Source organism: Haliaeetus albicilla, chromosome 27 (assembly GCF_947461875.1).
Source record: "Haliaeetus albicilla chromosome 27, bHalAlb1.1, whole genome shotgun sequence".
Lineage (NCBI taxonomy): Eukaryota > Metazoa > Chordata > Aves > Accipitriformes > Accipitridae > Haliaeetus > Haliaeetus albicilla.
In genome coordinates, this window is record NC_091509.1 from 12,539,209 (window position 1) to 12,560,096 (window position 20,888).

At 64.8% G+C, this 20,888-nt stretch overlaps 2 protein-coding genes across 3 annotated transcripts; both read right to left on the reverse strand.

The window, feature by feature from the left end:
- Nucleotides 1-244: 244 nt before the first annotated feature.
- On the reverse strand, nt 245-17,258 carry PDLIM7 (PDZ and LIM domain 7). 2 transcript variants are annotated; one of them, XM_069772785.1, is made up of 22 exons: nt 17,153-17,258; nt 15,697-15,803; nt 12,064-12,215; nt 11,711-11,741; nt 9,999-10,015; nt 9,213-9,367; nt 8,820-8,856; nt 8,071-8,109; nt 7,787-7,941; nt 7,405-7,441; nt 6,484-6,522; nt 6,207-6,361; nt 5,805-5,841; nt 4,893-4,931; nt 4,616-4,770; nt 4,220-4,256; nt 3,052-3,110; nt 2,681-2,915; nt 2,423-2,603; nt 2,129-2,249; nt 1,494-1,609; nt 245-1,225 (listed from the first exon to the last, which is right to left on the reverse strand). In XM_069772785.1, exons 2-22 carry the CDS (start codon nt 15,799-15,801, stop codon nt 1,139-1,141), a joined length of 1,989 nt encoding a protein of 662 aa, XP_069628886.1. In that variant the 5' UTR covers nt 15,802-15,803; nt 17,153-17,258; the 3' UTR covers nt 245-1,138. The 2 variants fall into 2 exon arrangements, with proteins under 2 accessions (XP_069628886.1, XP_069628885.1); XM_069772784.1 differs by lacking the exons at nt 4,893-4,931; nt 8,071-8,109.
- Nucleotides 17,259-17,469: 211 nt separating this feature from the next.
- Nucleotides 17,470-20,887, reverse strand: DOK3 (docking protein 3). Its single transcript, XM_069772838.1, has 5 exons — nt 20,552-20,887; nt 18,859-19,152; nt 18,625-18,718; nt 18,367-18,539; nt 17,470-18,267 (listed from the first exon to the last, which is right to left on the reverse strand). Exons 1-5 carry the CDS (start codon nt 20,885-20,887, stop codon nt 17,527-17,529), a joined length of 1,638 nt encoding a protein of 545 aa, XP_069628939.1. The 3' UTR covers nt 17,470-17,526.
- Between the last annotated feature and the right edge of the window lies 1 nt (nt 20,888).

Below are 20,888 nucleotides of genomic sequence, written 5' to 3' on the forward strand. Positions count from 1 at the left end.
CTGCAGCTTTGCCCCCCAGATTAATTACCGCCTCCGTCAGCTGTCCTGCCTGCTACAAAGAGAGAGGGATGACCCAGGTGACATGAGGGGTCAGGCAGAGGAGGGGAGATCAGAGGCAAAGATTTTCCCCGGAAAGCTGGAAGGAGCTGAGTCAGGCCCAGGGGACGAGTGGGGCAAGGGCTGAGCGTGACCTTCCCAGCCGGCCGCACCTCGCTCGGTGAAACCACAGGCTTCAAGACAGCCGGCACTTGCAGAGAAGTGTTTATTAAAGGCACTAAAAGCACCGTGGCTACATCAGCGGCAGCCCAACCGGAGAGTGTGGGTTTGGGAGAGGCATTTACAGGCCTGGGACGGCAGTGGCAGAGCACTCTTTGGTAGGAAGCCGTGCCCGAGCCTTGCGGGAGCCGGCCAGCCGGCCGGCCATCAGCACACACTGCCAGCCCATGGCTGGGGTGGGCTTGGCACGCTGCCCTGCTCCCCGGCACGGCTGGGCTGGGGGTGCTGCCGCACGCCAGCCCCAGGGGAGCAGCAGGCCAGCTGGGTTGGGGGACACGAGGCACAGACCCCTCTGGCACTCAGCTGGGGTAGGAAGCCACCGCAGCAGGCTGCAGGGTGGCCGGGGGGTTGTGCAGGTAGGGCCCTGGCAGGGGAGCAGGGCCGGGTCTCCAGCCCCACACACTAAGCACGCAGCAGGGAAGGCAGGGAGAGCTTGGCAGGGGGCTGGTCTTCACCCTCTTAGGGATGTTCTATAGGAGCATCCCTGCCCCGGCACTGAGCTGCCAGGCACCTGGGCCCCAGCTAAGCAAGGGAGCAGCCCTGCTGTGCCAGCCTCGGTACGGCCGTGGCTACCACACTGTGTGGCTGGGGAGCAGGAGACCCATGCAGCGTCCCCTTACCGGGGCTCCTAGGGCCAGTTAGGGGGTGCAGAAGAAGCCACCCAGCTATAAGGGGCTCAGGACCCAGCACTGCCTCTTGCTGGAGCTGGACCAGGAGCTGCTAGGAAAGAGGCAGGAGCAAGGGGAAGGGGTGAGGGCCCAGCCTGGCTCCCTGGGGTCAGCGGAGGTTGGGGCGGGGGCAGGGGGGGGAGAGGAGCATGCAGGGCCAGGGGCACGCGTGGGCACAACTGAACTCCCGCCCCTCACACGTGGGAGAAAGCATGGCTCTTGCAGAGCGGCTTGTCCTTCTTGGAGTAGAACGTCTTCCCTTCCAGGTTGGTCTGGCAGATCTGGGGAAGAGAGCACAGGTGGTCAGGTCACGGGGGGCTGACCCAGCCCCCAGGTCCCCCCACAGCCCAGGGTTCAGCACTGGTTGTTGCACAGACACCAGGGAGCAGGAGGCTCAGAGCAGGCTCCCAAGCCACCAGCACAGACACAAGTGAGGAAAACCTCATGGCAGCAGGGACCCCGTGCTGCTGGCATACCCCACGCAGGGCACGACTGCCAGGGAGAGTCACAGCCCCCACCAGCAGCCGGGGAGGGATGCACATGGCTCACCGCACAGACGAAGCAAGTGTCATGCCAGCTGAACCCCAGCGCCTCCAGGAACCGGTCCCCAGCATCGATCTTGAAGTCACAGCCACGGCACTTGGTGCCAAACATCTTCTCGTAGTCTGCGAGGAGAGGCAGAGCCCAGGTCAGCATTCCCTGGCACCGCAGCCCCTCATCCCAGGGAAGCAGGGCTGGAGCACAGCCAGGAGCCCACAGGCACAGCCTGGGGACAACTCGCTGCCAGCCCCGGGGGCATGGTGCCCGAGACACCCGGGTGAGATGTTTGTGCTGTGCAGTGGCCCCGGCTGCCACCACGCTGCAGGGAGGAGGCAAACCTCATCTCCCAGGATGCAGCACTCGCCTTTGATGTACATCCTCCATCATCGCCATGGCAACATGGGAGCGATGGCACTACCCGGCAGCAGGGGAGGACCGGGATGGAGGGCTCAGGGCTGCAGGAGGGGGGTCCCTGCATTCCTCAGGGCTGTGGGAGGGGGGTGCCTGCATTCCCCATGGCCCAGGGGGAGCCCCTCAGTGCATGGCAGCTCACACCCCATGCCTGTGGGCAGCTGCTGAGCCCCAACAGTGCCTGGTGCCCCAGGGCCATGGTGGGGGTGACACATGGGGTCCCTGGGTCCTACCTCTCTCGCAGTAGGGCTGTCCCTCCTCCATGTAGAAGGCACGGTTACGGATGGGAGTTTTGCAGGCAGCGCACGTGAAGCACTGCACGTGCCAGGTCATCTTCAGTGCGTGCATGACCTCCTGGAGGGGAACCGCTGTCAGCTGGGGGCAGGACCACCCTGCACTGCAGGGGAGCCCCAGCCAGGGCAGAAAGGGACAAGAGATCCCATGGGATGGGATGGGACAGAGCCAGGCACCTGTAGGTGAGTGGGGAGCAAAGACAGGAGATGTGGGGCAGGCTGAGGGACACTCACCCCAGTGATCTTCTTCTTGCACTTGGCGCAGCTGGGTGCGTAACGCGTGTCGTAGCACTTGGGGCAGAAGATGGAGCCTTTCTCCTCAAAGAAGCCGCCCTCATCCAGCACCTTCCTGCACTGGCAGCAGGTGAACTCCTCGGGGTGGTAATAATGTCCCAGCGCCACCAGGTAGCGTCCCCTGCGGCAGGACAGAGCCACGTCAGCCATGCTGGGGCCCAGGATGCTGGCGTGGCGGCGGTGGTGGCCAGGGCTCACCTGATGACCTTGTTGCACTTGTAGCAGAGGGGTGTGCGGCCGGGCCCTTCGGGGACTTGCTGGGCTGCCTGCACGATGGAGCTGCGGTTCTGCATGGGGGTCGGCGTGGCCGGCTGGCTGTGCTTGCTCACCACCGTGCTCGTCTTGTCCGGGGCATAGCGCTCAGCAAACGAGGGGTCCACAGCCCAGGGCGGGCGACTGGCAGGGCCAGGGGTGGCGGCAGGGGTCCTGGGGCCTGCATGCACACACAAGTCTCCAGGACAGTGCTCCCGATCCCTGGGCAGCCCCCCCGGCGCCTGTGGCTGGCGAAGCAGCATCCCCTAGTGCCTCCGCGCCTCTACCCCCAAGCCCAGAGGAAATGTTTTGCTCACCCAGTCCCGGCTCAGTCTTCATTGCTGCTCCCGGGGATGGGTCCAGCACGGAGACCTGGCTACAGAACAAGCAGTTAATCCAGCCTGCCCCGCTTGCCCCCGCTGCCCTATGTGTGCAGGCAGGGCCCCCCCACCCCAACAAGCAGGCAGGAGCCAGCCAAGCCCCCGTGCCCAGTTGGTAGCTGGTTTGGCGATGGGGTACCAAGCCAAGCGCCTTCAGCCCTGCGAAGACACAGCACCCCCAGGGTCTTTGGCACCCACTGCGGTGGTCTGGGGAGCGGTGGGAGGGAGCACAGGCCTGTTGGGGTCCCACAGCCAGCTCTGGACTGCTCCAGACTGATCAGGGATCCTGGGGACCACACAAACCCCGGCTATCTGCTCACAAACAATGGTCACCCCCAGCCTCATTGGGGTGCAGAAGGGCTTGGACCTGACCCGGCACGGGGAGCCCTGGGGTCCAGCTCCAGCAGAGCTGGGGACAGGTAGGGCTCTGCCATCTCTGCCGGCTAGGCAGGGCCAGGCTGGTCCTGGGAGGGGCAAGGCCTGTGCCCCCCAGCAGGCTGCCAGCACTGGGCTTGGGAGCAGGCAGGGCAAGCCAGGGCCAGAAAGGCACAGCCCACCCGAGAGTGGGGACAGGGACAGAGGGAGAGCTGGTGGCTCTGTGCCTCTCCAGGGCAAAGACAAGGAGGAGACAGCTACAAAACCAGGAACATTTATTTATGGCAGAGTAAACCGAGCTGGGCTAGGACCCAACGATCACGGTGCCAGGGCAGGAGACATTGTGGAGAGGTGAAGGCAAAAAAACGGGCGCTGTGCACCACCCCCGCCAGGCTGCACAGGGCAAGGAACAGCCCCCCGCCAGCGTCGGCTCCCTTCCCTGTCCCCACACAGGGAGAAGCTGGTGACACTCACCCAACTCTGCCCAGTCACCCTGCAGCCCAACGCCAGGCTCATGGGACATTGTGCCCCAGGTCCAGGTGCTGCCCAAACATCACAACACCCCCAGCAAGGTTTTGCCAGTGCCACCAGCTGCCCCTGACCTGCTGTGTCCGGGACACCACGGCACAGCTCAGCATCCCCAGCTCGGTGCCAGCAATGCCCAGCAGGTCCTGCCCGGGACATGCAGCCCCATAGCTCCCGCTGCCGCCCTGGTGCACACTCCCCTTACCTGGGCTTTTTAACAAACACATCATCATGATCCTCCACTGAGCACAGCAGGACAGAAAGGAGGAAACAGAGTCAGTCTGCGGCGACCGAGGCCCGGGGACAGCAGGAAGGGAAAGGCAGGAAAACCGACCTCTCCTCCCACCACCCTCCTGCCCCAACGCACAGCCCTGCCTGTCCACGGGGCAGAGCGCAGCCCCAGTCCAGCAGTACCACCACGTACCCACACACAGCCTGCGCCACACCACAGTCCAGGGCAGCTCCTGTTGGCTCAGCCAAAAACCAAAACCAAAGCCCCTGCTGCCACATCACCCCACAGCCTCTACCAGGTTCTTGCTACCCCAGCAAAGTCTGACACCCCCTGGGCAGCCAGGCAGCACCAGGCCCTACGGGAACTTACTGCCATCTGTGCCCATCAGCCGGGCCAGTTTGCGGAAGGAGCGGGACTGGGAGGTGCCGGTGTGGGGCTGCCACTCCTCAGCATCCTCCATAAGCCGCAACTTTCCGGGATCGCGCTCAGGGGTGCTGGGGGGCTCCAGCGGCTGCGGGGGCTGCCTGTGAGTGACAGAGGGCAGGCGCTCAGCTGGCACCAAGCATAAACCCTGCTTTAGCACAGGGGAGCACTCCAAAAGGCACCCTCACACACGCCAACCCCCTTGCCAGACGCCGGCACTCACCACCGCTCCCCTGTGCCCCAGCCAGACCCACGGGCACCCCTGTGGCATTAGAAAAATGGCGGCACAATAGTCAATGGTAGACCCATAGCTCAGTGCATCCTACCTGTACGTATCCCCAGCCCCACAGAGGCATGAGCCCCACGAAGATGCTGGCAGCATTCACTCCAGACCAGCCTTGCAGCCGCCCCACAGCCCCACAGGACATCACGCTCCAGGTCCAGGCACTGCCCAGCACCTCCCATCACCCCCAGCAAGGTGTTGCCAGTGCCACCAGCTGCCCCCACCCACTGTGTCCAGGACACTATGCTGCAGTTTGGCCTCCTCAGCTCGGTGCTGGCAGTGCCCAGAGGGTCCTGCCTGGCACAGGGACAACCCGTTTGGGGACAGCCTGCCTGGCAGGTGGGTGCCTGGACAGGACCCTCACAAGGTGACGGTCAGAGCAGTGGCTGAGCACTGGCGGTGCCTGTCGCAGGGTAAGCACAGGGCAGGCTCTGCAGCTCCACCAACAGCTCAGCTCTGGGGAGAGGGAGAGGACAGAGAGGGAATGGGAGGACAGACGAGGAGGAGAGGAGAGGAGAGAAGAAACAACAAGGTAAAGAGCTTCCCTAGAGTCACAGCAAGCAGCGAGGGCAAACCAGCCAGTGGCTCTCACCCAGCTGTGCCCAGCCACCCTGCAGCCCACGCTGGACTCATGGGCCCTTCTACCCAAGGTCCATGCACTGCCCAGAACATCCCAACATCCCTAAGCCAGCTTTTCCCAATGCCTCCAGCCTCCTCCAGAACTTGTTTGCCCCAGAGGCCACGGTGCAGCTCAGCCTCCCCAACTCAGTGCCAGCAATGCCCAGAATCCTGCCTGGGACATGCAGCTCTGTATACAGCTCCTGCTGCGGCCCTGGCACATGCTCCCCTTACCTGGGCTTTTTAACAAGCTCATCCTCACGATCCTCCACTGAGTGCAACAGGAGAGAAAGGAGGAGACAGAGTCAGTCTGCAGCAACCAAGGCCCAGGGACAGTAGGAAGGGAAGGAAAGGGAAGGGAAAGGCAGGAAAACCAACCTCTCCTCCCACTGCCCTCCTGCCCCAACACACAGCCCTGCCAGCCACGGGGCAGAGCACAGCCCCAGTCCTGCGGCAGCACCATGAGCCCACACTCAGCCCTGGGCAGCACCCAACAGCTCAGCCGCCCCAGAGGGGCCACAAGGGGCCAAACCCAATGTTCCGGTGCCATGACACAGCCTCTGCTGGGCTCTAGCAGCCCAGGCAAAGTCCGGCACTGCAAGCAGCCAGGTAGCGCCAGGCCCCACGGGAACTCACTGCTGTCTGTGCCCATCAGCCGGGCCAGTTTGCAGAAGGAACGGGACTGGGAGGTCCCAGTGCGGGGCTGCCAGTCCTCAGCATCCTCTATCAGCTGCAACTTCACAGGGTCGCACACGGGGGTACTGGGGGGCTCCAGCGGCTGCGGGGGCTGCCTGTGAGTGACAGAGGGCAGGCGCTCAGCTGGCACCAAGCATGTACGCTGCCTTGGCACAGGGAAGTGCTCCCAAAGGTGCTCTTGTACACACCAATCGCCTTGCCAGACCCCAGCACTCACCGCTGCTCCCCTGTGCCCCAGCCAGACCCACGGGCATCCCTGTGGCATTGGAAAAAACAGTGGCACAATAGTCAATTTCTCAGTCCATCCCTCCTGCACGCAGCCCCAGCCTCACAGAAGCATGAGCCCCACGAAGATGCTGGCAGCATTCACTCCAGACCAGCCTTGCAGCCGCCCCACAGCCCCACAGGACATCACGCTCCAGGTCCAGGCACTGCCCAGCACCTCCCATCACCCCCAGCAAGGTGTTGCCAGTGCCACCAGCTGCCCCCACCCACTGTGTCCAGGACACTATGCTGCAGTTTGGCCTCCTCAGCTCGGTGCTGGCAGTGCCCAGAGGGTCCTGCCCGGCACACTTGGCACAGGGACAACCCCCTGTAAGGGCAGCCCGTTTGGGGACAGCCTGCCTGGCAGGTGGGTGCCTGGACAGGACCCTCACAAGGTGACGGTCAGAGCAGTGGCTGAGCACTGGCGGTGCCCGTCGCAGGGTAAGCACAGGGCAGGCTCTGCAGCTCCACCAACAGCTCAGCTCTGGGGAGAGGACAGAGAGGGAACAGGCGGACAGAGGAGAAGGAGACGAGAGGAGAGAAGAAACAACAGGGTAAAGAGCTTCCCTAGAGTCACGGCAAGCAGTGAGGGCAAACCAGCCAGTGGCTCTCACCCAGCTGTGCCCAGCCACCCTGCAGCCCACGCTGGACTCATGGGCCCTTCTACCCAAGGTCCGTGCACTGCCCAGAACATCCCAACATCCCTAAGCCAGCTTCTCCCTGTGCCTCCAGCCTCCTCCAGAACTTGTTTGCCCCAGAGGCCACGGTGCAGCTCAGCCTCCCCAACTCAGTGCCAGCAATGCCCAGAATCCTGCCTGGGACATGCAGCCCTGTATACAGCTCCTGCTGCGGCCCTGGCACATGCTCCCCTTACCTAGGCTTTTTAACAAGCTCATCCTCACGATCCTCCACTGAGTGCAGCAGGAGAGAAAGGAGGAGACAGTCAGTCTGCAGCAACCAAGGCCCAGCAGGAAGGGAAGGAAAGGGAAGGGAAAGGCAGGAAAACCAACCTCTCCTCCCACTGCCCTCCTGCCCCAACACACAGCCCTGCCAGCCACGGGGCAGAGCACAGCCCCAGCCCAGCAGCACTACCATGAGCCCAGGCACAGCCCCAGGCACCTCAGCCACCCTGAAGGGTTGACTTAGGGCAAAAATTAAGCTGCTGGTGTCTCATCACTCCACAGCCTCTACTGGGTTCTTGCTACCCCAGCAAAGCTGGACACCCCCAGGCAGCGCTGGGCCCTATGGGAACTTACTGCCATCTGTGCCCATCAGCCGGGCCAGTTTGCGGAAGGAGCGGGACTGGGAGGTCCCGGTGTGGGGCTGCCACTCCTCAGCATCCTCTATCAGCCGCAACTTTCCGGGATTGCACACAGGGGTGCTGGGGGGCTCCAGCGGCTGCGGGGGCTGCCTGCGAGTGACAGAGGGCAGGTGCTCAGCCGGCACCATGCACGTACCCTGCCCGGCACCATGGCACAAGGCAGCGCTCCGGAAGGTGCCCTCAAACACACTGACCCCATTGCCAGACCCCAGCACTCACCACTGCTCCCCTGTACCCCAGCCAGACCCGCGGGCATCCCTGTGGCATCGGAAAAAATGGCGGCACAACTGTCAATGTTTGACCCATGGCTCAGTGCATCCCTCCCATACACACCCGCAGCCCCACAGAGAAGCTGGCAGCATTCACTCCAGACCAGCCTCCCAGCCACCCCCCACAGAAAAGCCGGTGACACTCACCCAACTCTGCCCAGCCGCCCTGCAGCCCCACACCAGGCTCACAGGACATTGTGCCCCAGGTCCAGGCACTGCCCAGCACCTCCCAAGACCCCCAGCAAAGCATTGCCGGTGTCACCAGCCTCGTCCAGATGCCGTTTTCTCAAGAAGCAATGGTGCAGCTCAGATTCCCCAGCTTAGTGACAGCAGTGCCCAGCAGATCCTGCCCAGCACAGGGACACCCCATCTGGGGACAGCCTGCCTGGCAGGTGGGTGCCTGAACAGGACCCTCACAAGGTGACGGTCAGAGCAGCGGCTGAGCACTAGCAGTGCCTGTCGCAGGGGGAGCACAGGGCGGGCTCTGCAGCTCTGCCAGCAGCTCGGTTCTGAGGAGAGGGAGAGGACAGAGAGGGAATGGGAGGACAGAGGAGAAGGAGGAGAGGAGAGAAGAAACAACAGGGTAAAGAGCTTCCCTGAAGTCACTGCAAGCAGTGAGTGCAAACCAGCCGGGTGGGCTGAGCCCCAGGTGGGCGTCCTCATGGCTCCTGCTGCAGCCCTGGCACACGCTCCCCTTACCTGGGCTTTTTAACAAGCTCATCCTCACGATCCTCCACTGAGTGCAACAGGAGAGAAAGGAGGAGACAGAGTCAGTCTGCAGCAACCATGGCCCAGGGACAGTAGGAAGGGAAAGGCAGGAAAACCGACCTCTCCTCCCACCGCCCTAATACCCCAACACACAGCCCTGCCTGGCCACAGGGCAGAGCACAGCCCCAGTCCTGCGGCAGCACCATGAGCCCACGCACAGCCCCAGTAGCTCCCACTGACTCAGTCGCCCCAAAGGAGCGACATGGGGCCAAAACCAACACTCCAGTGCCATGATGCACCACAGCCTTTATCCGGCTCCAGTTGCCCTGGCAAAGCTGGGCACCCCCAGGCAGCCAGGTAGTGCCGGGCCCTATGGGAACTTACTGCTGTCTGTGCCCATCAGCCGGGCCAGTTTGCGGAAGGAACGGGACTGGGAGGTCCCGGTATGGGGCTGCCAGTCCTCAGCATCCTCTATCAGCCGCAACTTCACAGGGTCGCACACGGGGGTACTGGGGGGCTCCAGCGGCTGCGGGGGCTGCCTGTGAGTCACAGATTTGTCTGTCAAGTCTGACAGATCCCCATAGCATCACCTCCCTGGGGCTGCCCCACACCTCCCCCAGCACAGAACCTTAGCACACCAGTACCTGAGACGCCGCACGTTGCCTTACTGCCCACACCCCCTACTCCTCCTCCATGTAGGAAGGGCCCATTAAGGACTGACTCAGGACTGACCACGATTCCTGGCAGTCTGAGACTGGCCCCAAGGGCCAGGAGGGGAAAGGACAGGGCAAGAATAAGCCAAGGTCAAAAAAGCTACCAGCAGGGCAGCTGCATGAGAGCCCAATGAACACCTACGGTGCCCATGGCAGTGCTACCTGCCTGCCTGGCTCTGGGCAGCATGCCCTGGCCAGCCCTCGCTCAGTCAAGCCACATCTCAGGGAGGAGGGAAGGGATCACACATGAGGATGCTCCAGGGCCCCAGCAGCTGGCAGAGACAGGCAGCGCTTGCCCTTCAGGCTAGGGAGAGCTTGGTGCCAGGAATGACCCACCCACACGGTCAGAGCAGTGCGTGCTGCCTGTCCCCGGGCTGGCCCTGCCCCGGAGATCAGAGCACTAGCAGGGAAGAGGCATGCAGGAAGGATAGAAAGAGCAGGCAAAAGGCTTACTGACTTGTCAAGGCTCAGCACCTGTAGGGGAGAGGGAAAGAGAAAGGGAGGAGAGAAAGAAAGAAAAAGGAAGGTGAAGTTAGACCCGCAGCACCCAAGAAGTTTCCAGAGCTCACCTATGGCCTACACCAGTCCCCCTACCCCCGAGACTCATGCCCAGCTCGACCAGGGCTGGGAGCACACTGGGACGCAAGGGCAGACGCCAACGGACCAGACCATGCCTCCCTCAGCCCCCCAAAACAGGCCTGGGTGCCCAAGGCAGCCAGGGCCATATCCCCCCACATTGCCCAGTTTCAAGGCACCATGGCAGCTCTCAGCAGGAGGGGCAGGGACCGGCAGCTGCAGGACACACGGCAGCCGGGTGGGCAGCCCGCAGAGGTGGGAGCTTCTTTCCCTGCAAGCGGGGCAAGGACAGCGCTGCACAGGGCTCGAGGGCTTCACTTTGCCCAGCCTGTCCTGGCAGCCAGAGGACTGGCAGGACATCCCTGCGCAGGCGCTGGCTGGTGGCCACAACACAGACACAGCTTCTCTGCCGCTGCAGACACCAGCGAGTGTCCTGATACGATCGCCGTGCCATGCCCCACAGGACTCCCCACAGGCTGACACGTCCCCAAGCAAGGGACCAGCACGTGCGTGGCTGTGTGTCCCCACGCGTGACAGTCCTGTTGTGCCACCTCAGCACCAGCCATCGGGGGACCCTGGCACAAGCACTGTTGCCCACTCCCACCCATGGGTGCCTGGCATGCAAGGCGCAGCAGGGCCGGGCAGCAGGCTCCCCCCAATCCTCAGGGAGCAGGACGGACAGCAACATACCCATTGTGTTGGGGGGTGCAGGCGGGCGCCAGGGGCGCGTACGTCACGGGTTTCGTCACCAGCCCGGGCCGTGGGTTCGGAGGCGAGCCGGCCCCAAAGGGCCGAGCTGTTTTGTTGAGGGCGGTGCTGGGAGCGAAGTTATATTTCAGGGGTTCAGAGCAGGGGAGTGAGTCCTGAGCGAGACAAAACACACAGACACGGGCTCACACGTCAAGCAGCATGCAAGGGGCAGCCCCGGGGCCAGGCAGTGCAGCAGGAAGCCAGGTAGGAAAGCTGGACAGCACATGCATTTCAGATACCGAGCTCTACCAGGCTGGCATCTCTCTCTGCAGGGCACCTAGCCCAGCAACAGCAGGTCACAAGCCTGGCCCAAGGGTCATTGGAGGATTAGTAAGTGCCTCAGACACTTGCTGCTGCCCGCTGCAGGGTGGTGCATACACACACGCCGATCGCAACCGTCCCGCGGCACGAAGCTGAAGGCATGCAGGTGGCTTCAGTCCAGGAGCCACTGGTCACCAGCCCCAGCCCTGCCTCCCCATGCCAGGGCACTCCCCAGCACTAGCAAACATGGGGCCCTGAGGCCGTGCTGTGGCTGCCCGGCCTCCTCCCCTGCGTCAGCCCCCTCTGCATCCCTGCCCACAGCCGGCATTGGCAGGGGCGCAGACAGGCAGCAGCCAGGGCCTGGGCACCCACTGGGCAGACCCCACTCCCTCCAATCCCTTGCGGTGCCAGGGGTCAGAGTTGCTCCTCCAAAGGGGAGTTTTCCAGCCCTCCAAACACACCCCAGTCCCCCAGAAGCCTGCGGGTCCCAGGAGCAAAGTCCATTTCTCCACCTCCACTCAGAGATTCCCCTCCCCTGAGATGAGGCTGCGCTGCCGCTGCAGCGCCAGGAGCGACACGTACCTTCTGCGGCTTCCCCAGGTGGTTCTGGGCTCTGCAAGAGAGGAGACAACTGGGCAGGTGGTGGAACGGGCCCAGCCACTACTGGGATACTGGTACCCCAGGGATGCAGCACCCACCCAAGAGGAGCCATGGCTCGCTGGCGTTGCCCTGTGGCTTACAGGTGAGGGCCAGCAGCCAAGCTAAGCCTCATCCAGCCAAGCAGAGCCCTTGGGCCCAGCCAGGGGCTGCCAGGCTCTGAGCAAGGAGCAGTGATGCCAGGAGATGGTGGTGCCGGGAGATGGCACTGGGCAGAGTGCCCTGGCTCTGCTCTGGCCACACCAGGGCCCCAGGTTTGCATGACCCGCAAATCCTACCTGCTCAGGGTGAGGCAGAGCCTGTCCCCACAGGCACGGATCCTGTTCTGGGCCTCGATGTGCGTCATGGAGCTGGTGCTCTCCCCGTCGATGTACAGCACCCAGTCACCCACTCCCACACCGGCCTGGGCCGCCTTCCCACCGGGCGTCAGCTGCAGGAGAGACAGAGTCAGGGAGAGCCGGGCCAGCCGAGTGGCGATGAGGGAGCAGAGAGACGGCCTCATCCTCATGAGGGCAGGGGTCTGCTGGGGCACAGGCTCCCTCATGCAAGGCCCAGAGCAGCCTCTTCCCCTCGGCGGCAGTGGAGGGCTCAGCACTACCCCAGGGCGCTGCCCAGCCCCTGCCTTCTGGCACGGCTGGGGGACATGCCGGCACCCCAGGGCCCCATCCCCATGACACCAAACGGCAGAAGCGGCGCTGGCTCAGCCTTGGCAGGAGGCCCAGCCACCCCTCGGAGCCGTCCCCACGGTCCCAGGGTAGGAAGGGAGCACAGTGAGTCAGGGCCCGTCAGGCAGCCCACGTCTCGCTGCAAACCACAGGCATGTCCAGCTCTTTGGCTGGGGTGGGGAGGGGGGACAGGAGAGGCACCCCCCCGGGCACTCCCCCCAGCCACCCGCGCTCCCGTCCTGTTCCCCTCCCGGTGCCGGCAGGCGCAGACATTACCTCATCCCCACAGAGGAGCGGGAGCTCCCCACCCGGGGCAGGGAGACACCCACCCACGCCGCTCCCCCAGACCTCACCCCGCCGGGGCAGCCGGCAGCACGGCCATGGGTTCCCCTGCCTGGCCACAGTGCCGGGGATGTGCCTTGCCCCCGGCATGGCTCTACGTCAGCCCCATGCCGGGAAGCAGAGGCTGCCCTCCCCTCCTGCCAGGGATGCACAGCCGAAGGTGAGCAGGGCCCCGAGCATCGCATGCAGCTCCCAGGCACTGACAGACAGACAGACAGACGTGGGCAGGCTGCAGCCATTCCTGCTCCTCCAGCACGGAAGAACTTGAGGCGCTTGGACCCGGACCAAGTATTTCCTCAAGTCCTGTTCGACATGAACATAAAAGGAGCGAGCCAGATTCCCAGCGCTGTCAGAGGGCTGAAAAATCTCTGCCGCCGAACCCCAGCCCCTCCTTGCCTGTGTGCGGAGCCCAGCCCACCCCAGAGCCACACTCCCCTTCCCCACACCAGCACCGGCCCTCCAGGTGAGGCCAAACCCCACGCCTAGGCTGGATGCAGCCTGGCTTCACCTGCATCCCGCTGCCATCCCCGGCAGAACATGCGTACCCCCTCCGGTGCCCCCACGCTGCCCAGCACCCGCTCCTCCTGCCCAGCACAGGAGGGCGCCCTGGGCGGCAAGTGGCACTGGCCGGCTCCTGGCCACACTGCTGCAAGCCCTGGCTTGCCGCCCTGGAAGGCTGGGGAAGGCGCGGGGCGGCTGCGTGGGTTTGGAGGCAGGAGCGGGAGCTGGGAGAGGTTTTCACACGGCTGCCCGGGAAGGGGAGAGTGCAGCAGGCTGCGTCACGCGGCCGCACCCAGCCCGGCCAGCACTGCCACGCTCCCCTTCCCCCTCTGCGTTGGCATGCCAGGAAACCCCTTCGGCAGGTGCCAGCTCAGCCAGGAGCCGTGGCAGTGCCAGCACTCCTGCTTCCCACCCAGCCCCGCTAACCAAGACTTCCTTCCTCCCCTCTCTGCCCAGCCAGTTCTTTGTTCCCCATAGCTCCATCACTGCACCCAGCAAGATGCCCACTGGCCACCCCTGTCCAGGGCTCAGGCACCCCAGAGAGAGTCTCACCCAGCACAGAGGGAAGTGGGGCACCTGCACAAAGGCCCAGGCAGCATCCCCCAGCACCTTCCCGCCTGCAGCACGGAGGGTCTCTCCTCTTCCCTGGCTAGCAGATACCGGGACGTGCCACAAAGCATCCAGCTCCCCAGACGCCAGCCCTTAACCTGGCTCCAGCGCAAGCAGCTCAGGACCACAGTCTCACAGCCTGCCTAGCCAAGGTATCAGGACCCCAGCAGAGCAGTTTGCCACAAGAAGCATGCGTGCAGAGGACCAGGATGGTACCTCTTTTGTGCGACCACCGAGCTGAAGCAGCCTTGCAGCTCACCCAGTAGTGTCACAGCAACGGACGTAGCCAAGAGCCAAAGCACGTGCCAGTGCTGCTTTCCCCCTATGCTTCCCTGGCTCTACAGAGCACGACCCCACTGCAGCCCTCAAAGCTGCGGCAGGACACTTTACTCCAGCCTGCTCTGGCAGCCCCATGCCTGGCAGTGCCCTTGCTCAAGGCAAGCAGTGGCCAAGGACAGCAGCGTGCTCCAGGCAGGAGTTTTAGGGCTGGGGATGGCTCTGGTGTGCAGAACAGAACAGGGTCACCCCTTCCCATCAGACATAGCCCACCATCACACAGCCCAGCCTCACCAGAGAGCCCCCAAAAGCTGGCTACATCCCCCAGGAATGTCCTTGCTGCTCCTGCTTGCCCTGCCCAGGGCCAGCAGCGTTGCCCGAGCCCTGAGGGCAGTGCTGGCCTGCTCGCACAGCAGGGCTTTTGCTTCACAAGGCCCCTGCCCTTGGAGGCTCCTCCACCCGACCAGACCCTTTGTTCAGCGCTGGCTCGCAGCCAAGAGAAACATTTTTTAGAGAATAAACTCGCTGAAGCCGTCTCTGCGTGCTCGGCAGAGATCGGCAGGCCCTGGGGCAGCGGCACTGGCGACTCAAGCCTCGCACAGTGCCCTCAGGGTCCGTGCTCCACGCTGGGGTGCTGCGGAGACCCGCGCCCTCTGGGACAGGCGCGCGGTGCCAGGCTCGTGCCGGGGGCAGGCCCCTACGCAGTCCTTGGTGCCACGAGCAAAGTTGTCCTTCGAGAAGCAGTCTCTGTGCCAGCTGCCTAAGCGTCAGCGGCACGGACGATGCAGTCACATTCCAAGGCTTATAAGGCAATTGCGTGGCCGGAGCCACGGCCGGCACCCACCCGGGGGACCAAGCTGCCCAGGGACAGGGACCCGCACACCCTCGTAGCCTGGGTAAACATCACACCAGGAGCAGCTCACGCCAGGTGCCTCAGCCACAACAAGCCAGCAGCACAACGGCTCTCACTCATGATGGAGAAATGGACTGGTTTTGTGGAGGAAGCCAGGTCCCAGGGCAGGCAGCAGTGTGGGCAGCAGCTCAGGCTTCCTCCCCTCCCTGCCCATTTCAGGGGCCAGCTCAGGTACGGAGCTGGGAGCCATACAGCAGGAGGGAGGGCAGAGGGCAGAAGCTGGGTCCTGGGACGCTGAGCCCAGCATTGGGGTGCAGACCGCGAGGCCAGCCCCACAGCTTGGAGACAGTGTGAGCAGCTCCCCTCCCCCTGCAGTAGGCATGCTCCGGAAGGGGCCTCCTCCGTCCCCCCCAGCAGCCAGAATGACTCTGCAGAGGCTGCTCAACATTTCACATCTCTGCTGTGGTCCTCTGCCCGGAACACCCCCGTGCTGGACTGCAGCTGATAAGGCACCAAGGAGGTTACGCAGAGCCAGGCAGTGCAGGACGCAGCACTCCCAATGCCCCAGCTCATCTGCATCCCCCACATGGCTCTGCCTCAGCCCCCTGGACACAGCCACCATGGCAGGAGGAAGGATGGGTGTCACCGGTCTCGGCTTCTCTTACCCTGGAGATGGAGAGTGGCATGCTGAAATCCTTCCCGCCCTGCAGCCTGAAGCCCCAGGGCGCCGGCCCGTTCAGCATCACCTTGTAGGACTCCATGTCACCCATCTCTGCAAGGGAAGAGGGTGTGATCCTGGTATTAGGGTACACAGGAACGATGCAGGGAGAGCAGGCGAGGAGGGGGCCTGGTGCCTGGCAGGACAGGGCAGAAGACAGCTGATGTTTCTAGAAGTAACTCCACCCTGACCATCCTACACCACGGTTAGGGACGCACCCCAAATCTATCAGCATCTCCTCCAGCAGTGTCAGAGCCAAGGGGCCCAGGCTAACACTGACTAGTGCCAGAGAGCCAGGCACAGCCCCACTGCCACCCACAGTGGAGCACCCATGGGCTCTGCTCTCCCTCTCTCAAACCCAGGACGTGCTCTCCCTTGCAGCACCCCAGAAACTCACACTACTGAAAACCAAGACTGTTTCAGACCTCAGAGGAGTGACAGCAGGTATGGAAGGATGGGAACCAGAAGTGTTTTTGCCGGGTGAATTAGCAGCAGCAGCGCAGGAGCTGCGTGATGCCACCCGAGGCGCCTGGCAGAGCAGCCAGGCTGGCGCTCCGGCAGCCGGCCGAGCAGATGCTACCTGGGAGCGAGCCCATCTCCACACACAGAGCCGGGGCTTCGTCGGGCAGGGAATCCCGGCGCTCCCCTGCCTGCCAGGGCTGCGCTGACAGCTGTCAGCCGGCCAAGGCTCCGGGCAGACGGGCCAGCCCCAGCCTCCCGGCCACCCCTCATCTGGAAAGAGCCGCCAGGCCCCCCCGCGAAGCCCCCCAGAACCTTCCTCCTGCCAATGCCAGGTGGGGGACAGGGCCAGCTTCGGCGACCCGGTGCCGTGCCCACCCCTCGCATGGGGGCGGCGGGCTCCCAAGCTGGGAGGTGGCGGAGGCTGCAGGGCCGGGGGCCAGCGTGCCCCCGCTCTCCCCGGGCCGGTGCGGGCTATATAAGGCGTGTAAGACGACACCAGCCCGCTCCCCGCTCGGGAGGGCCGGGGGAAAGCTGCGTGTCAGGCATTCCCGGCGCCCGGCAGCCGCGCAAGCCCCAGCGAGGCGCCGGGACCGGGGCGGCCAGGAGCGGGGGGCAGGCAGCCCCCCGCGGGGCTGGGGCCGGGCCGGACTGGGCGTCCCCAGCAGCCCCAGGCTGAGAAGCCCTCCTACTCCTGAGGGGCCGCCGGCCCTGCCCCACGGGGGGCCCCGGGCCCCGCTCCCCATCCCGTCCCGCACAGCCTCCCTTCCCCGGCCGGCCTTGGGGCCAGCCCTGCCCTACACGGGCCCGACCCCAACCAACCGCCTTCTCCAGACCCAGGCCTCAGCCCTGCACCCCTCATGCCCCAACCCCACCCCCCCAGCAAAAGACGGAGACCTCAGCCCTGCCGCGGCCCAGCCCCGGTCCTCCCGCAACTCACTCACCCGCGGCCGGTCGGGCCCCGGCGGAGCGGGGCCGAGCGGGCGGCGCCGCAACGGGGAGCGGAGCAAAGCGGGCGGACGCGGGACTCGAACTCGGGCACCACCCCCGCCCTCCACGGCCCCGCCTTATATAGGATGGAGAGCGGGAGGAGCCGGCGGACGTCTCGGCCAATCGCCGCGTGCGCCTGCCTGCCGGGGCGGGCACGGCGGCGCCCCCTGGCGGGGAGGTGCCCGCTGCCCCCGCCCGGCCCCGGTCCCCGCCCTCCCTCCGCATCACCGGTCCCGGGACCGACCCCCGAAGCACCGGCGGCAAAGCCGAGTCCGGCCCAGGCTGTTTATTCACCGCACCGCAACACCGAACCGCATCCAGCCCGGGTTCAGGCCCAGTCCCGCGGGCCAGGGGTCTCCCGGCTGAGCAGCCGCACCAGCTTGGCCCGGAGGTTGCTCTGGGGCTTGTGCCCGGAACGCCCCGGCAGCGCCTCCTGCCCCCCACGGCCCCAGCCCTGCTCAGGGGGTTGGGGGCTACCCCGTGGGAGCTGGGCTAGGGCAGCACGGTTGTCATAGAGCGGGCCTGCCTCGCTGCTGTGGCCCTCAGGGGCCTGGCGGCACCCTAGCTCCCACCGCCCTTCTTCCTCCTCCTCCTCCTCCTCTGCCCCAGCTGGACCCGGCTCTGCGGTGAAGATGTTCTCATAGAGATGCTCAGGGGGTGGCTTCCCCGTGGCCCAGGACTCAGTGGGGCCTGGCCGCCCCGGCATGAAGAGCGGCTGCTGGCCCCGAGCGATGGAGGCGTAGACGATGGGGCCTGTGGCCTCTGGCTCCGGTAGGGGGAAGCGGAGGAGGTTGGTGGGAGGGTGGGAGGCAGGCTGTGACCCCACCAGGGGTGGGCTGGGCTGGGGTTCCTCAGACCCAGGGCCCCAAGGTTGGGGCTCGAGGCCCTGTGCAGAGACCTGGGGGTCCAGGGCACAGAAGAGGCGGAGGTCGGGGATGTCCTTGCCCTGCTGCTGGCTGGCAATGGCGGCGGCCACGGCCCGGCAGAGCTCGGGGGCCCGTGGGGTGCTGAAGGTGAAGGTGCCTTCGCCGGAGTCGCTGCGACGGCCAGCTTCGAAGGAGAAGACAGCCTGTGGGGCCAGAGGGCAGGGTGAAGGGCTGGCACCTACCCTGAGCCAGCCGCCCCAAGGAACGAGGTGGGATGGGGGGGATAGGGGGGAGGCACGCACCTGATCCTGGCCAAACTTGCGGAGAAAGGGGTAGGGCCAGGTGAGCAGGGGCTGGCGGGACTGTGGGTCCTTCAGCGTCAGGCTCTGGGGAAGGGCTGAGAGCAGGTAGTGCCCATGCAGGCCACAGCGGGTGGCCGCGTCCGTCTGGACCACCAGCACCGGGAATTCGGTCACTATGGGAGCAGAGCAAGGCAGGGATCAGCACCGCAGCACTGAGCTGGAGCCCACCCCAGCCCTATCCGCCACCCCTGCACGTACGGTCCTGCCAGGAGGAATAGAGGCAGTTCTCCTCCATGGGAACAGTGGGGCTGGGCTGGGTCCTCGCACTGCTCTGCGCTGTTTCTTTTGCACCCTGAAACAGAGGGATATGAGCACAGCCCCTGGACCAGGGGAGCATGAGCCTCCCTGCCTGCCCACCCACCCTGGAGCCCGCCAGCTCACCCAAGAGAGGAGCAGCACAAGGGGTCCTGGCTATGCCAGACCCCACGGTACCTGGAAGGCCAGCTGGCAGAGCTGGGTGATCCACTCATCCCGCTGCTCAGCTGCCAGCACATAGCTCTTCTCTGTGGTGTTGAGGTAGAAGGCGGCAGTGGCTTTGGGGCAGCTCTCGGTGCCCGCCGGGCCCACGGAGACGCAGTCCGAAAGGCGGATCACCCGGCGGGTGCACCGCCGCAGGGAGGTCTTCTCCAGCGCCGTGCCGTCATCCCGCACATCAAACTTCTCCATGCGGGCCACACCAGAGGGGCTGGCAGCGAAGAGCTGGGCTCGCATCTTCCTCCAGGACCTCTGGGGCACGGGAAGGGCACAGGCAGGAAAAAGACGGTCAGCAAAGGGCTGCCTGCTGCGGCCTTGCAGCACTGCCCTCCATAAAGGGCCGGCAGTGCTCAGGAAGAGCCATGCAGGGCAGGAGGGGGTACGGGAGGGGATCCCTGCCTACACCCACTGGGTGCTGCAAGCAGGCACAGAGAGCTGGGGTCAGCGCAAACCCCCGGGGCTGTGGAGCAGCACAGTCCCAAAACTGGGTCGAGGGGGGGGGCCTTGCCCCAAGCAAGCTTGGCATGGCTTGCTGGGTGAGTCACGCTCGCTCCCAGCTCGCTGAGCACCAGGTCCTGCTCTTTGTTCCCTGCTGCAAGTGCCGGCCTGCCGCCGCTGCAGCTGAGCTCTCGAGCTGTTCTCAGGACAGACCCTGATGCAAATTAAAGCCATTTTGAGCTGCTGGGGCTCCTGCCGGCAGCCTCACATCTGCCGAGCACAGCCAGGCCCTGCAGCTCGCAGCCCGCTTCCTCCCAGGGGAGGCTCTGTGGCACCAGCACCTTCCCAGCCCATCATGGGATAGAGGGGGTGCATGCCCCCACACACCTCAAAAGCACAACAGAGCCTCCGCCCTACAGAAACCAGATGCAGCCGAGCACCCAAAATACCCACCACCGCCAGCCTGCCTGCCTCCTACGCACAGGGCATCAGCCCCGTACACGCAGGGCCTGCCCGCTTCGGCTCCAGGACTTGGCTCTTGCTCGGTGGGGAGGTTGGAGTGTGATCATAGCCCCACACATCCACTGAGCCCCCCGTGGGGGCATGGCCGCTCTGCCATGGCAGATGGGGGTGCTGCTAAGGCAAGGCCAGCGCCCCAGTGGCACCTGCTTCACCAACACCCATCTCACAGCTCCTTAGAGCTGGCTCGACCCTGTGGGGACCCCCACCATGTCACCCATACTGTGCCCAGAGGGCTGCGGCACTCGGTGCCCACCCTGAGGGCCCAGAGCAGCAGGCCAAGCCATGAGGGGTGCCCCACAGATGGCACTGGCCCCACCACAGCCAGGCTGATGGAGGGCTGGGCACACAGCCACATCCCACGTGCTGCCCCAGTGCCCCGCTCCCACACACACGCTGGAGCTGTGCCTCATTAACACACGTTTATTGTTTCACTGCGAATCGCGCGGTGACCAAGCGAGAAGAGGGACCCTGTGTGCAGGGCCGAGCCTGAGCAGGTGCCTGCACGGATGAGTCCCCTCAGCCACAGGGAGAGCCCCGCTCCTGAGGCTGCGGAGCCCAGGGCCCCCCCGGGGCAGCTCCAAGGGGTCTGGCTCCAGTCCCCGCTTCTCAGGCTGCCAAGGGCCTAGCCCCAGACCTGGCATCAAGACACATCAGGGCAAACTCTGTACCCAGCCCCAAATCCACCCTTTACCTTTCCAAATTTGCAGTGCTGCACATAGAGGATCCCATCCTTCACCGGTCTCTCCATGGGCCAGCGCAAGGACTGGGGACTCGGGCTACCAGCAGCGGCGAAAATGTGACTGCTGCAGCTGAAGCAACTGCATGGGGCAGACTTCCTTCTCTCAGCAACTTCCCCTTTTTGGTGTGTGGGATGAGGGGCAGAGGCTGGGCCACAGGAGGTGTCCATCCATCTGCCCTCCCCCTCGCAGAAAGGCAGTGGGGCAGAACACGCACAGGCAGAGCACAGGAAGCACCTAGGGGACTGCCTGACACAAATGCAGCGTGCCCCACCTTGCCCTGGCTGCATC

What these genes read in the sequence shown, in the direction of transcription:
- PDLIM7 (XM_069772785.1), bottom strand. Translation starts at nt 15,801, where the DNA reads ATGGGTGACATGGAGTCCTACAAGGTGATGCTGAACGGGCCGGCGCCC. An exon ending in CTCTGCCTCACCCTGAGCAG is followed by an intron (nt 11,742 to 12,063) that starts GTAGGATTTGCG and finishes CCTCTCTTGCAG; the next exon opens with AGCCCAGAACCACCTGGGGA. An exon ending in TGGGGCACAGGGGAGCAGCG is followed by an intron (nt 6,362 to 6,483) that starts GTGAGTGCTGGG and finishes TGTCACTCACAG; the next exon opens with GCAGCCCCCGCAGCCGCTGG.
- DOK3 (XM_069772838.1), bottom strand. Translation starts at nt 20,887, where the DNA reads ATGCAGCCAGGGCAAGGTGGGGCACGCTGCATTTGTGTCAGGCAGTCC. An exon ending in AGCACTGCAAATTTGGAAAG is followed by an intron (nt 19,153 to 20,551) that starts GTAAAGGGTGGA and finishes CCCGTGCCCCAG; the next exon opens with AGGTCCTGGAGGAAGATGCG. An exon ending in GCAAGTTTGGCCAGGATCAG is followed by an intron (nt 18,268 to 18,366) that starts GTGCGTGCCTCC and finishes CTGGCCCCACAG; the next exon opens with GCTGTCTTCTCCTTCGAAGC.